The sequence below is a fragment of the Stigmatopora argus genome, chromosome 22 (assembly GCF_051989625.1).
Source record: "Stigmatopora argus isolate UIUO_Sarg chromosome 22, RoL_Sarg_1.0, whole genome shotgun sequence".
NCBI classification, from domain to species: Eukaryota; Metazoa; Chordata; class Actinopteri; order Syngnathiformes; family Syngnathidae; genus Stigmatopora; species Stigmatopora argus.
The window spans coordinates 291,843-306,305 of record NC_135408.1 but is presented as its reverse complement, the minus strand read 5'-3'; the positions used below and the strand labels follow the sequence as shown (position 1 = coordinate 306,305).

Here is a 14,463-nt window from a genome sequence, read left to right as displayed (position 1 = left end):
TCTAAATATAATGTATATATTGAAAAATGTAACTACTTTAAATTCTGTACTCATAGTGAAAATAGTTCCTCTCCGCTTGATATAAATAAAATTTTTAAAAAAAGGAAAATGGGAGTTTTAGTCCAAGTCCTTTGTGTTCTTGTGGCCATGGGTCCATTGTCCGCGATATTCGCAGGATTACTGTACTCCCCTGACTAAACATGTTAGGTATCAAAACAACTTAAAAAAACACCATTCTCTTATAAACAAATCTGTCAAAACATAGGCTTTGTTCTTGTTTTTTAAACCATAAGGATGGTCGAACTTGTTGATTAAGGCTGGCTTTTCTATGGAGCCAGCCAGCAGCATCCCCACATATGCGCTCCGTGTGAAGCCTGAAATTTGCAGTTTGTTTTTCGAATAAAAATGTCCGGCATCCTCTTCCCAAAAACTTGTCGTTGCCTGTTCCGGGGCAGACCTTGCTCACCACAGGTAGGGGCTGCCGAAGCTCCGACCAACGCTGTGGGCACGGGCCGCCAAAGCTCCGGAAGACGCCGCGGGCACAGACCGCCGAAGCCCTGGCCGACGCCGCGGGTATAGTCCACCGAAACCCCGACGACGCCGCGGATATGGGCCACCGAAACCCCGGCCGTTGAATCGTCAACCGACTGGCCCGGAAATTAAACTACCACCGTAATGTCACCCGGGGTTCGCAATTCTAAAAAATACTCCCCCTTCGCTGATGCTCTCTGCCTTCCTATTTGCCGAGCAAGTTTTAAATTCAAATAAGTGCCACAGCGTAAGGTTGCACGGGGCTCGCATTTCTGAAAAAAATCTGCAATGTAGTGGATCCGCAATTTGTTGATGCCGCGATATTCGAGGGATTATTGTACTGTAATGTATTCATATTTAAATAGAATGTATATATAAAAAAATAAGTTGTTCCAAGTCAGGTAAATCCTCTTTGTCAAATTCGAGAGCTGTTATCTTGTCAGCAGGGGTTTTTGGCGCACAGGGAAAATATGGTGATGGGAAGTGTTAATTTTTTGTACAAATATGGTTTTGTACAAGGACAAGGACGCTCAGATAGTAGTATCAGTGATTCAACAACTTGGTGGCATTCAACAGAGCTAATGTTTCCAAATGGTTACATTGAAAAATTTCTCCAAGTGAGAAAGTATTTGGAACAGTGCATTCATATTTTCCATATGGGTGAAACACAAATTTCTTATTTATTTATTTTTACTACACACTTTATAAGAACCACATGATTTTACATTGTATTTGTAATCTGTTCCTGCATAAATATTAAAAAATACTTTCTCCTCAAACCCAGAACTATGAGGAAGGGTTGCGCTACATTGGACGCCTTCCTTTTGAACAAGCTGAAAGCAACATGAAGCGTTATGGCAAGACTTTAATGCATCATATTCCTGAAGGTACAACACTGCTGTTAAAGGGTTTATGCACCAACTATCATCCGAGTGGCGACACTGCTGGAACTGACAGTCACTTCGAGAAGAACCTGCTTAAGGTTGGTGACCAGTCGCCAGGGTCTTCCTCTTCCGATAACTTTGTAATGGATAACAACTAAAGAGGTCAAATGCTTCATACGGAAGATACACTATTATTCAAATGTTTTGGCTCAGCCAGACAATTTTGTGCTTTCCAGGAAAAGTCACTTTTGTTCATGAATTCTATTTATTAATAGATTATTTATATTGATTTAAAATTTGCATTTTGCCTAAAAATGCTCACTTTTGAGCAATTAGAGCATCGTAGATTTTTGCACTCTAGCTGTTGTTTTCATATGGTCATATGTAAAAAAAGAATCACCCCAAAAGTGGTTGTTAATGAACTGGATTGGTTTGGTGGGGACTGTTACAGTGGGGCAAATAAGTATTTAATCAACCACCAATTGTGCAAGTTATCCTACTTGAAAAGATTAGAGAGGCCTGTAGTTGTCAACATGGGTAAACATCAACCATGAGAGAATGTGGAAAAAAACACAGAAAATCACATTGTTTGATTTTTAAATAATTTATTTGCAAATCATGGTAAACAATAAGTATTTGGTCAATACCTAAGGTAGTAAAGTTCATCTCAATACTTTATGTACGCTTTGTTGGCAATAACGGAGGCCAAACGTTTTCTGTAACTCTTCACAAGCTTTTCACACACTGTTGCTGGTATTTTGGCCCATTCCTCCATGCAGATCTCCTCTAGAGCAGTGATGTTTTGGGGCTGTCGTTGGGCAACACGGACTTTCAACTCCCTCCACAGATTTTCTATAGGGTTGAGATCTGGAGACTGGCTAGGCCACTCCAGGACATTGAAATGCTTCTTACGAAGCCACTCCTTTGTTGCCCTGGCTGTGTGTTTGGGATCATTGTCATGCTGAAAGATCCAGCCACGTCTCATCTTCAATGTCCTCGCTGATGGAAGGAGATTTTCACTCAAAATCTCTCGATACATGGCCCCATTCATTCCTTCCTTCACACAGATCAGTCGTCCTGGTCCCTTTGCAGAGAAAACAGCCCCATAGCATGATGTTTCCACCCACATAGTTCACAGTGTGTATGTGTTCTTCAGATACAATTCAGTATTCTTTCTCCTCAAACACGTTAACCTGTGTTTCTACTAAAAAGTTTCTATTTTGGTTTCATCTGACCATAAGTCATTCTCCCAGTCCTCTTCTGGATCATCCAAATGCTCTCTAGCGGACCACAGACGGGCCTGGATGTGTACTGGCTTCAGCAGGGGGACACGTCTGGCAGTGCAGGATTTGAGTCCCTGGCGGCGCATTGTGTTACTAATAGTAGCCTTTGTTACTGTGTTCCCAGCTCTCTGTAGGCCATTCACCAGGTCCCCCCGTGTGGTTCTGGGATTTTTCCTCACCGTTCTTGTTATCATTTTGACGCCACGGGGTGAGATCTTGCATGGAGCCCCAGATCGAGGGAGGTTATCAGTGGTCTTGTATGTCTTCCATTTTCTAATAATTGCTCCCACAGTTGATTTCTTTACACCAAGCGTTTTACCACTTGCAGATCCAGCCTTCCCAGCCTGGTGCAGGTGTACAATTTTGTCTCTGGTGTCCTTTGACAGCTCTTTGGTCTTGGCCATAGTGGAGTTTGGAGTGTAAGAGACTGAGGTGGTGGACAGGTGTCTTTTATATGGATAATGAGTTAAAACAGATGCTATTAATACAGGTAACAAGTGGAGACCTCGTTAGAAGTTAGACCTCTTGGACAGCCAGAAATCGTGCTTGTGTTAGGTGACCAAATACTTATTTTCCACTGTAATTTGGAAATAAATTCTTTAAAAATCAAACTGAGGTGGTAAAATAGTGACTAAAGTGGTTAGCAGCAGCTGAGGTATCTATAGATTTTTAGTGCAAGATAGAATTTTGCACTGCTAAGACTGAAGTAAAAGTCTGAGAACATTCATAATTGATATGGCTCTGGCAGTGTGATGGCATTTTACATACATGGTACTTAATTGAGTCTAGATTTGGTCCTCTTAGATGCAGAACTCAAGTTGAGTATGGTGACGGCTCCTGGGAAGAAACTGTCCATGAGTCTGTTTGTTTTTGGTGGTAGCGCCTGCTAGAGGTCAGCAGTTTGAAAAGGTGTAAGCCGGAATAGTGAACAGTAATTCATCAAATTCTGCGCATAATGTAAAATCAGACGTGGCTTTTCAAGGAAAAAAAGTTCATAAAAATGTGAAAATCCACGCTGAAACTCGCAAGCGGAAACCACTCCCCTGTCTTCCGCTTGACACTAGGAAAATGTTGGAAGACAGAGGACTCAGCACTGCAGAAAAAAATGGCTGGCAGCAGGCATTGGCATCATTTTTATCTGAAAATCGAGGTTTCTGAGTGTCCGGGAGCTGCTGTGAGGGTGGATTTTTATCAATCAATCAAAACAAAATCCTTTATTGTCATTATACACAGCTGAGTATAATGAAACTGGTGATGCTACTCCACAAAGTGTGTTTATCCCAGTAAAAACAAATAAGTAATTTTTAAAAAGTCACGTCCGGGCAAGGTAATTCTAAAATATTGCACAATCCAAGATATTGCATTGTTATTGCACAGAAGGGATTGTGTGTTGTGCTAATGCAAGATCAGGGGGGCAGCAGCTGAAACAGGTTGTGACCAGGGTGGTAGGGTCCCTAACAATGTTCTCGGCTGGCTCTGCTGAGGTAGCGAGGGCTGGCAATGTCATCCAGTGAGGGCAGAGAGCAGCTGATGATCTTCTGGGCGGTGTTGATCACTCACGGCATGGCTTTTCTGTCTGCTGCCGTGCTTCCAGCGTACCACACTAATGTAGTATGCCAGGATGCTCTCCACAGTGGCTCTATAGAAGATTACCAGAAGCTTAGTGTCCAAGTTGTTCCTCCTTAGTACCCTCAGAAAATGAAGTCGCTTCTGGGCCTTCTTCACCACTACTGTGGTGTTGGTAGACCAGGAGACCATGTCTGTGACGTGGACCCCCAGGAATTTGAAGGACTGTACCCTGTCTACGCATACTCCACTAATGAGGGTGGAGGCCAGATTTGTGTTCCGTTTGCGAAAGTCCAGGATTATTTCTTTAGTTTTTTTGGTGTTTAGTGTGAGATTGTTCACCAAACACCACGAAGACAGTTTGTTGACCTCCTCTCTGTAGGCAGACTCATCCCCCCCTGAGATGAGTCCGACCACAGTGGTGTCATCGGCAAATTTGATGATGGAGTTAGAGTGGTGGGTCAGTGTACAGTCGTATGTGTACTGGGAGTATAGAAGAGGACTCAGTACACGACCTTGAGGGGAGCCAGTGCTCAGTGTAATGGAGGAAGAGAGGTGGGGACCAAGTCTAAGAGTTTGTTGATTGTGGGTTAAGAAGTTATTAATCCAGCAGCAGATGGAAAAGGATAGTCCAAGGTGGGAGAGTTTGTCAGCCAGAATGTCCAGTATTATAGTGTTGAAGGTGTTCCCCTGGTGCTCCAGGTGGCTCAGTGCTGTGTGTAGAGCTATGGCGATGGTGTCCTCAGTGGACCTGTTTGCTCTATAAGCAAACTAGTGAAGGACAACTGAGGGAAGGATTGTGTCCCTGATATGGAGGGCGACCAACTTTTCAAAGCACTTCATGATCACAGGCGTAAGTGCAACAGGCCTGTAATCATTCAGGCTGTCAATGGTTGGCTTTTTAGGGACAGGGATAATGGTGGCAGATTTCAGGCAGGAGGGGATGATGGATTGTTGCAGGGAACAATTGAAAATATTTGTGAGAACCCCAGTCAACTGGTCAGCACAGGCTTTGAGCACCTTCCCAGGCACTCCATCAGGGCCAGCAGCCTTCCTGGTGTTCACAGTCCGCAGTACCTGTCTCACTTCGTGTTCCTGAAGCTTCAGTGTACTGCTGCAAGGTGGTGGATGTGTTGAGACTGAATCCGATTTGTCAGTCTTAAAGCAGGCAAAGAAATGGTTCAGTTCCTCTGCTAGTAAGACATCTGTGTCAACTGACACCTTATTATTGTCATTGTAATTGGTAATGTATCGTTATTCCCTGCCACATCTTCTTTGGGTTATTTTCTGTGAAGTGCTCCTCAATTTTCCTTGTATATGCTACCTTGGCCTTTTTAATGCCTCTCTTCAGGTCTGCTCTGGCAGCGCTGTATTGTAACTTGTCCCCTGACCTGAAGGCGGTGTTATGGCATTTAATGAGTGCCTGTGTCTCACTGGTCATCCAGGGTTTTTGGTTAGGAAAACCCCAGATACCTTTATTTACAGTTTTTGATATAGGAAAGTACAGTGTCTGTGTAGTCCTGGAGGTTGTGGTGTTAATAAAGTTCCCAAATGGTGCGGGAAAAACAGTCCTGCAGCTGAGAAAGGGCATCCTCAGGCCATATTTTTATTTTCTTTTTTGTGGCCTTACCTGGCGTCCGCAGTGGTGTGTATGAGGGGGTGAGGGACAGGCAGAGATGGTCGGATCCAGCGAGGCGAGGGAGGTGAGTAGCTCTATAAGCATGTTTAATGTTAGAATAAACATGGTCTAGAGTTTTATCTCCTCTGGTGTGACACTTCACATGCTGGATAAACTTAGGCAGAACAGTCTTTAAACATGCTTTGAAGTCACCGGCGACATTAAGGACTCCATCAGGGTGGTCAAGCTGCTGTTTGTTTACAGTCGCTAGCAGGAGGCTAAGTGCCGTGGTAACGTTAGCATCCGGTGGGATGTAAACAGCCATTACAATGACTACCGTTAGCTCCCTTGGTAGATAGAAGGGCCTGCACAGAACTGCCAAGAGCTCAAAATCAGGAGACTGTAGAAAATGTTTTGCTCGCAGATGTTTGTAAATAACAAAAAGACTGAGGAAACAAAGCACCAAACTGGAGAGCAAAGACCCGCTGCACCCGTGCGCACCACCATCTTGGATCCAGCCCAATAAATCCGAGCCCCATGCGACCTTACGCCGTCCATGGCGCTTATTTTATTATTTCGGACAAGGCCAATAAGCATCCACGTTTCACGTTTTTATGATTTTTTTCCCCCCAGAAAAGCCAAGTCTGATTTTACATTATGCGCGGAATTTGATGAATTACTGTTCACTATTCCGGCTTTCACCTTTTCAAACTGCAGCCCTCTGGCAGGCGCTACCACCGAAAACAAACAGACTCATGGACAGTTTCTTCCCAGGAGCTGTCAACAAACTCAACTTGTGTTCTGCACCTAAGAGGACCAAATCTAGACTCAATTAAGTATCATGTATGTAAAATGCCATCACACTGCCAGATCCATATCAATTAATGTTCTCAGACTTTTACTTCAGTCTTAGCAGTGCAACATTTTATCTTGCACTAAGAATCTATAGATACCTCAGGTGCTACTAACCACTTTAGTATATTTCCAAGTTTATTTCCAAATTATAGTGGAAAATAAGTATTTGGTCACATGCAAACAAGCTAGATTTCTGGCTGTCAAAGAGGTCTAACTTCTAACAAGGTCTAACGAGGTCTCCACTCATTACCTGTATTAGTAGCATCTGTTTCAACTCATTATCGGTATAAAAGACAGCTGTCCACCAACTCAGTCTCTCACACTCCAAACTCCACTATGGCCAAGACCAAAGCGCTGTCAAAGGACACCAGAGACAAAAATGTAGACCTGCAACAGGCTGGGGAGACTGAATCTGCAATAGGTAAAACGTTTGGTGTAAAGAAATCAACTGTGGGAGCAATTCAAGATCACTGATAATCTCCCTCGATCTGGGACTCCATGCAAGATCTCACCCCGTGGCGTCAAAATGATAACAACAACGGTGACCAAAAATCCCAGAACCACACGGACGGATCTAGTGAATGACCTACAGAGAGCTGGGACCACAGTAACAAAGGCTACTATCAGTAACACAATACGCCACCGGGGACTCAAATCCTGCACTGCCAGACGTTTCCCCCTGCTGAAGCCAGTATACATCCAGGCCCGTCTGCGGTTCGCTGTAGAGCACTTGGATGATCCAGAAGAGGACTGGGAGAATGTCTTATGGTCAGATGAAACCAAAATAGAACTTTTTGGTAGAAACACAGGTTCGCGTGTTTGTAGGAGAAAGAATACTGAATTGCATCCGAAGAACACCATACCCAACGTGAAGCATGGGGGTGGAAACATCATGCTTTGGGGCTGTTTTTCAGCAAAGGCATCAGGACGACTGGTCTGTGTAAAGGAAAGAATGAATGGGGCCATGTATCGAGAAATTTTGAGTGAAAATCTCCTTCCATCAGCAAGGACATTGAAGATGAGACGTGGCTGGGTCTTTCAGCATGACAATGATCCCAAACACACAGCCAGGGCAACAAAGGAGTGGCTTCGTAAGAAACATTTCAAGTTTCTTGGAGTGGCCTAGCCAGTCTCCAGCTCTCAACCCTATAGAAAATCTGTGGAGGGAGTTGAAAGTCCGTGTTGCCCAACGACAGCCCCAAAACATCACTGCTCTAGAGAAGATCTGCATGGAGGAATGGGCCAAAATACCAGCAACAGTTTGTGAAAAGCTTGTGAAGAGTTACAGAAAACGTTTGGCCTCCGTTATTGCCAATAAAGGGTACAAAACAAATTATTGAGATGAACTTTTGGTATTGACCGAATATTTCTTTTCCACCATGATTTGCAAATAAAGTCTTTAAAAAATCAAACAATGTGATTTCCTTTTTCCCCCACATTGTCTCTCATGGTTGAGGTTTACCCATGTTGAACAGGCCTCTCTATTCTTTTCCAAGTTTTTTTTCAACTTGCACAATCGGTGGTTGACTAAATACTTATTTGCCCCACTGTATAACCGGATTATCAGGCGCATGGTCAGCTTTTGAAAAAATTGAAGGCTCTTAGGTGCGCCTTTTAGTGCGGAAAATACGGTAACAAATTCAACAATTTTAAGGAAAATTTAAGGGTTATATGCGGAGCCGTCTTATATGTGAGTAAATACGGTAAATATCTTTTAAGTAGAAAATTGTATATACTTTAAGTACAGTATTCACAATGAAAATAGCTCCTCTCTGCTTCATTAAAAAACAAAAACAGCTTTAGTCCAAGTCCTCTTAGTCAGATTCGAGAGGCGTTCGTTCATCGATGGAATCTTCAGGAGGTGCCGTAGGGGCAGCAGAAGGAACTTTTGTGAGAGGAAGACGATGATGGGGAGTAGTGACTGCTGTTTCTTTTTTTCTACAAATATGCTTTTATTGACGTCCACCCCTCTGAGAAGCCTTCAGTGGCTTCTAACTGAGCCACCTTCTCTGCCCTATTTACGTCGTAAATCCCTCATAATCCTGTTTCATTTTTTATTCCTAGTGGTTACCACTTACTCGGTGTCCTTGGAAAAGGATATTGTTGCCGTTTTCCGAATGTCCACTTAGTCTTTTTTTATATAACACACGGAAGATTTAGTTGTGCCGTAATGATGTGCTGCATGGGCAACTTATTGCCTGCCTTTACCATATTATTCGGCGCGTCATTGTTCTATGGTGAAATTTTGCTTCTTTTTTGGCGCTGAGTGTCACCCAGATCAGTGCCGAAGAGAAAGTGGTGGCCTTACTTCCCCTATTTTTCATCTCCTGTCTTCCGCTTGTGAGTTTCAGCGTGAATTTTGACATTTTTATTAATATTTTCTTTTTGGATACTTAACATAAAAAACATGATGTACTGATGCCGCAAAGTGGTAAAGGATGACAGTATTGTCTTATATTGTTTTTATTGCTTTTATTATTTTATTGTCTTTACTATTGTCTTTCCTAGGCACCATGAGTTGTAGATGGTGGACGGGAGGTTGGGGGCAGCTGATGATCTTTTGAGCTGTATTGATCACCCTCTCTAGTTTTTTTGTGACGGCTTCTGTACAGGTTGAGTGCCACACTGACACAGTGTAAGTCAGCATGCTGTCTGACTGGTAGAAGGTCACCAGCAGGTTGGTGTTGAGTTGCTTCTTCCTGAGTACTCTTAGGAAATGTAACCTCTGTTGTGCCTTATGGATGAGTGCTGTGATGTTTGCTGACCAAGTGCGGTCAGTAGAGATATGTAACCCCATGAATTTCAAAGACTTTACTTGCTCCACACATTCGCCATTGATATACAGGGAGGAGTGGCTTTATTTTATTGTAAGTCCAGGATAAGTTCGCTGGTTATGGAAATGTTCAGCGCCAGGGTTTGAGAGCGTACCACTTGCTGAGTCTAAGGACCTCATCTCTTTAGGCCATCTCATTCCCCTCTGTGATCCGTAAATCTGGAAGAGTGGCAAGAAGCCATTTCTCAAAGATGTCTATAAAAAGACTTGTTTAAATCTTGTCCCAAGCCACCTGGGAGACACACTAAACATGTGGAAGAAGGTGCTCTGGTCAGATGAAATGTAAATCAAACTTTTTGGCCACAATGCAAAACGATGTTTTGCGTAAAGCAACACAGTTCATCACCCTGAACACACCATCTCCACTGTCAAACATAAACATGGTGGTGGCAGCCGCATTGTTTGGGCCTGCTTTTCTTCAGCAGGGACAGGGAAGATTGTTAAAATTGATTGGGAGGTGAATGGAGCTAATTACAGGACGATTTTGGAAGAAAACCTGTTGGGGTCTGCAAGGGAGCTGAGACTGGGACAGAGATTTATCTACCAACAGGACAATGATCCATAACATAAAGCCAAATCTGCAATGGACATGTTCGCAAATAAAAATATCCAAGTGGCCATGTGAAAGTCCAGACCTGAATCCAATCGAGAATCTGAGGTTGAGGGTTCAATCCCAGGTTGGTCCTCACTGTGTGGAGTTTGCATCTTCTCCCCGGGCTTGTGTGTTTTCTCTGGGTACTCCGGTTTCCTCCCACATCCCGAAAATAACATGCAGACTGGGCTGGTTGAACTCTCTAAATTGCTCCTAGGAATGAGTGTGTGCGTGAATAGTTGTCCGTCTCCTTGAATGGCTGGCCAATAATTCAAGGTTGCCACCGCCTGGTGCCTGTAGTTATCTGGGATAGGCTCCAGCACCCTGCGTGACCCTTGTGAGGATAAGTGGTTCAGAAAATGAATGAATGAATATTGGCCGGTCGGATTAAAAGGACTGATGCCGATCTACTTCAAACTGCCAAATTCAATCACTAAATTTTGCCCTATCTCCAGACCAACGTTCAGGAGACAAAGAAGATGGTGAGGAACAAATCATTTAGCAACAGTGTTAGCAATCAAGCTGGGGTTCACGCATGAAAGCCAAAGGACTATAACACTTCTTTTTGTGATGCTGAAAATAGCCTGCTTCCAAATGGTGATATCTTTTATCATTATTATTTTCTTTATTTTATTGCACAGCAGTTTTGAAAGCAAATTCATAAAAATAAAGATGGCTATTAAAATTTATTATGATTACTTTTTGTAGTGTTCCGAGGGATTTGTCTTTCTATTGCACGACAAAAAAACAAAAACGCTATTTTAAATCATCATATTTCATATTCTTTTTTTAAAGTTATTGTAGTTGCATTCATAATTGAAGAATGACTAAAGTCATTTATTTACTTATTCATAAAACGTTGAAGTTTCAAACTTGAAAGACAGTAGATGTGATAGCTATTGTGATAATAATCTATATCGACCGATATTTTTTTATCGTCATAATTTTTGCCATCACCCAGGCCTACATGATATTGATTTAACCCAAAGATATATATATGAACACAAAGGCATTGTATGTAAATCAATGAAAAATAAATCACCGTCTTCCACATCAGGATGACGGCGTACTGTGAGTATGCTGGGTTTTGACATGTCACCACTCCCAACTCACTCACCTGTTCAATGTGTGTGACCGGTATCGGTCCGCGGATGGGTATTTGGGGACCAATAATGTAAAGGACCAAGTTTAAAAAAAAAATATTTTATAACCTTATCATAATGTCTTCACTATTTTCTATTAATTTTTCAACTAATTTTATGAACAAAAATGTGACTTTACATTGAAAACAAAATTGTCTGAGTTTTGAAAACTTTTGAAAGGTAGTATTTTATTTCATGGTGTAGAATATTATAGTATTATATTATAATCCATTCTGCATATACCGTATTTTTTCGCATATAAGCCATATTTGTCACTCAAAAATGATGACTGAATCCAGGGTACAGCTTATATGTGCATAAATTAAACTTAATAATAATAATAATCGGACATAGGCCCTGTCGTCATTATCAACAACACAAAAAGCCTACTTGTCATCACACCCAGAAACTGCGTGTGACGAAATTGGTGGTGCTTCTCCATAAGCTGCGTTTACTCGGCAAAAGACCTAAATAAGTGCAAGTTACGGACTTGTAATTTGGCATTCTGCTGTTATGGATACAGGTCGCTTAAACTTGCATGAAACTGCAAGGTGACAAAGACTAAACAAAATTTATTTTGATGTCTATGAATAAAATTCAAGAAAAAAAATCTATCTTCCATAAAACGTGAAAATACTCACTTGTGCCTCCCATTGCTCCCTCAGGGCGCCACCATCTTACCGTAGTTAAACGTGCTCTGACTGGCTAGACGCGAATAGCCTTGATACATCTGTTTTTAGTGTTTTCCATGTCAGCACATCCCAATAGTTGTTGGGGCTGATTGAAGGTCTTGTGGTCAATTATTAAAATGCCAGCCATGATACCTGCATAATGTGTATCTCATGCTATTGTTGCACCCAGAGACTTGGTGAACACCAGACTGCTACGGACACACTTCCTGGTTGTACTGCTCACATGACTTTGTTTTTGAATTTGTCTACGTGCAGGCAACACCCTTTCGGAACACAGAAAGGAACAAAATTCCGCGTTGATTTTTTTTCTTTTTATTTCTTGTTTGAAAGTGATAACTATTGCAGTTATATGAACCATTAAAAGAATTGAGATATTTCTACTTTAGAAGTAATAAGGCTCCCACAACATCTTAAACTTCTGCTAAGAAAATTTTAATTTCTGTCATTAAAAAGCATCAGGCTGTCGTCAAGACAGACTTATTTCATTTTTCAAATTGAATAATTTGATATTTTGCATATTGGACAGGCATATTAACTTCCTTATGATATTGACCCAAATAATGTGCAATCCAGCAGACGGGCCTTTGGATTCATACAGTATCTTAGAAATACCACGTGCATTGATTTTTGTTAAGATTTTCCCTTCAAAGTAACATATTTGTACTCCCTATTAAAACCATGAATATGGAGGTGAGAATTTTAAATCAGGGGGCGTTTTATACGAGAGAAATTGTAAAATTCAACGATCTTAAGGCAATTTTAAGGGTACGACTTATAGGCGGCTTATATGTGAGAAAATACGGTAGTCATTTGGTTGACCCAGATATTTGAAATTGCGTGTGTCTACATTTTGTTATGTCTTCATCCATATGTATTTTTATTTTAGGCCAACTCTGAGGAATTCATTCCAATATTTGCCAATAATCCCCGGGAGCTCAAAGCCTACTTGGAGCACATGATTGAGGTGGATCCCAATTCTCCACAGGGTGTTTATGATACACTCCTTGAGCTGCGATTTCAAGACTGGGCACATGAACAGCACCCTGAGGTCTGAAAAACATCAAGTATCTAATATTATGAGCTATTTTTGATTAACATTACAGTAATACCTTGGCATACGAGTGCCCCAACATTCGAGAAATTTGAGATACTAGGAACATTCCGAGCAAATATTTTCCTTGAGATACGAGACAAATTTGAGTACGAGCATACGAGACAGCCTTGTGGCCGAGTCGGTGAGAGGCTGCTTGTGATAATAGTGCACTGTCTTTCTTATCGCATCTTCCTCGCGTAAAGATATATACGAGCACTGGGCGTACAGGTTGCATTTTTTAACGTGTTGTTTTGCATTACCCAGTGCAGAATTAAGGGAAAAACAATGGGATCTAAGCAAGCCGGTGCAATGAAGGGTAGTGAGAAGAAACGTATTGAAGCTCGAACAGAGTGCACACTTGGACAGCAGTGAGACAGGAACAAAGACCCCCTTCATTGAACATCTCAGCATCTTTTATGCAGTACAGTGAAGGACATCCGCCTCCCTTCGCAATAGTTTAGTGGCACTGCATTCAGCCCAACACCCCCTTGTTGCGACATGAGACTTCCCATGAGTCAATATAGTAGCCCAACCACGAAAGTTTATCTACAAATGTGTCTGTTTTTTCCAGTGCTCCCAAAATCCTCATTTTGCAGAGCAGCTTGTTTGTTCATTCACACCTTAAGTTTCAAATTTGGACTTTGCTGCTGCATTTCATTAAATTTTAATATGATGAAATATTTCTGCCATAATCTGTCGCTGTCGTCCCTGAAAAGGGCTTATTGGCAATTTCAGAAATCGATTCCAACTTTCCAAATATTTTCCACCTTGATATCTGATCGATTAATTATATCTCGGTGGCCTGCCGATCAAAAGCACAAGACGGACAACATTCACGCTCACACTCACAGACAGGGGTAATTTAGAGTTAAACTAGCCTCACATGCATATTTTGGTTTGTGGGGAGGAAACGGGTACCTGGAGAATACCCACAAATTCTCAGGGGGCACCCTTTGTTTGCCAATAATGCAGTATAATGGGCAAAATTGTGACACATTGAAAACACACACCCCACACACGAACATTACAACCGTTTGTATAAATTCTAACATTGTTTGCATTAAGTCATACACCTGTGTTAATGCTATCAGTTTAGCTGTTTGTGTATAGGAATGAGGTGGTAATAGCTCTGCTTCTAAAACTTTAGTATAGTATATAGGTCAATATATTGCAGAGCTTGATAGATCTGTAAAACAACTTCAGGAGCAGGTTAAGAAAGAGGGAGAACAATTTCATGGAGATACGTTTATTACCAGACTACAGGATGGGGAGAAGTCGAACGGCTGCGAACGCACAGCCTATTCGCCACGACTCTCTCCGAACGCGTGGCCGGATGATTTTGGACATTTGAACCGAGCCCAGGGAAGTGAATTC

General features: G+C 41.9%; 1 protein-coding gene across 4 annotated transcripts in view; it reads left to right on the top strand.

Annotated features, from left to right (window-relative positions):
• vps11 (VPS11 core subunit of CORVET and HOPS complexes) overlaps positions 1–14,463 on the top strand; it is a 59,065-nt gene that overhangs the window by 18,350 nt on the left and 26,252 nt on the right. For all 4 annotated transcript variants that reach the window (XM_077592542.1, XM_077592546.1, XM_077592544.1 and 1 more), the window contains exons 10-11: positions 1,316–1,513; positions 12,883–13,044. In XM_077592542.1, coding sequence (XP_077448668.1) covers positions 1,316–1,513; positions 12,883–13,044 — 360 coding nt within the window. The remainder of the gene's footprint in view (positions 1–1,315; positions 1,514–12,882; positions 13,045–14,463) is intronic.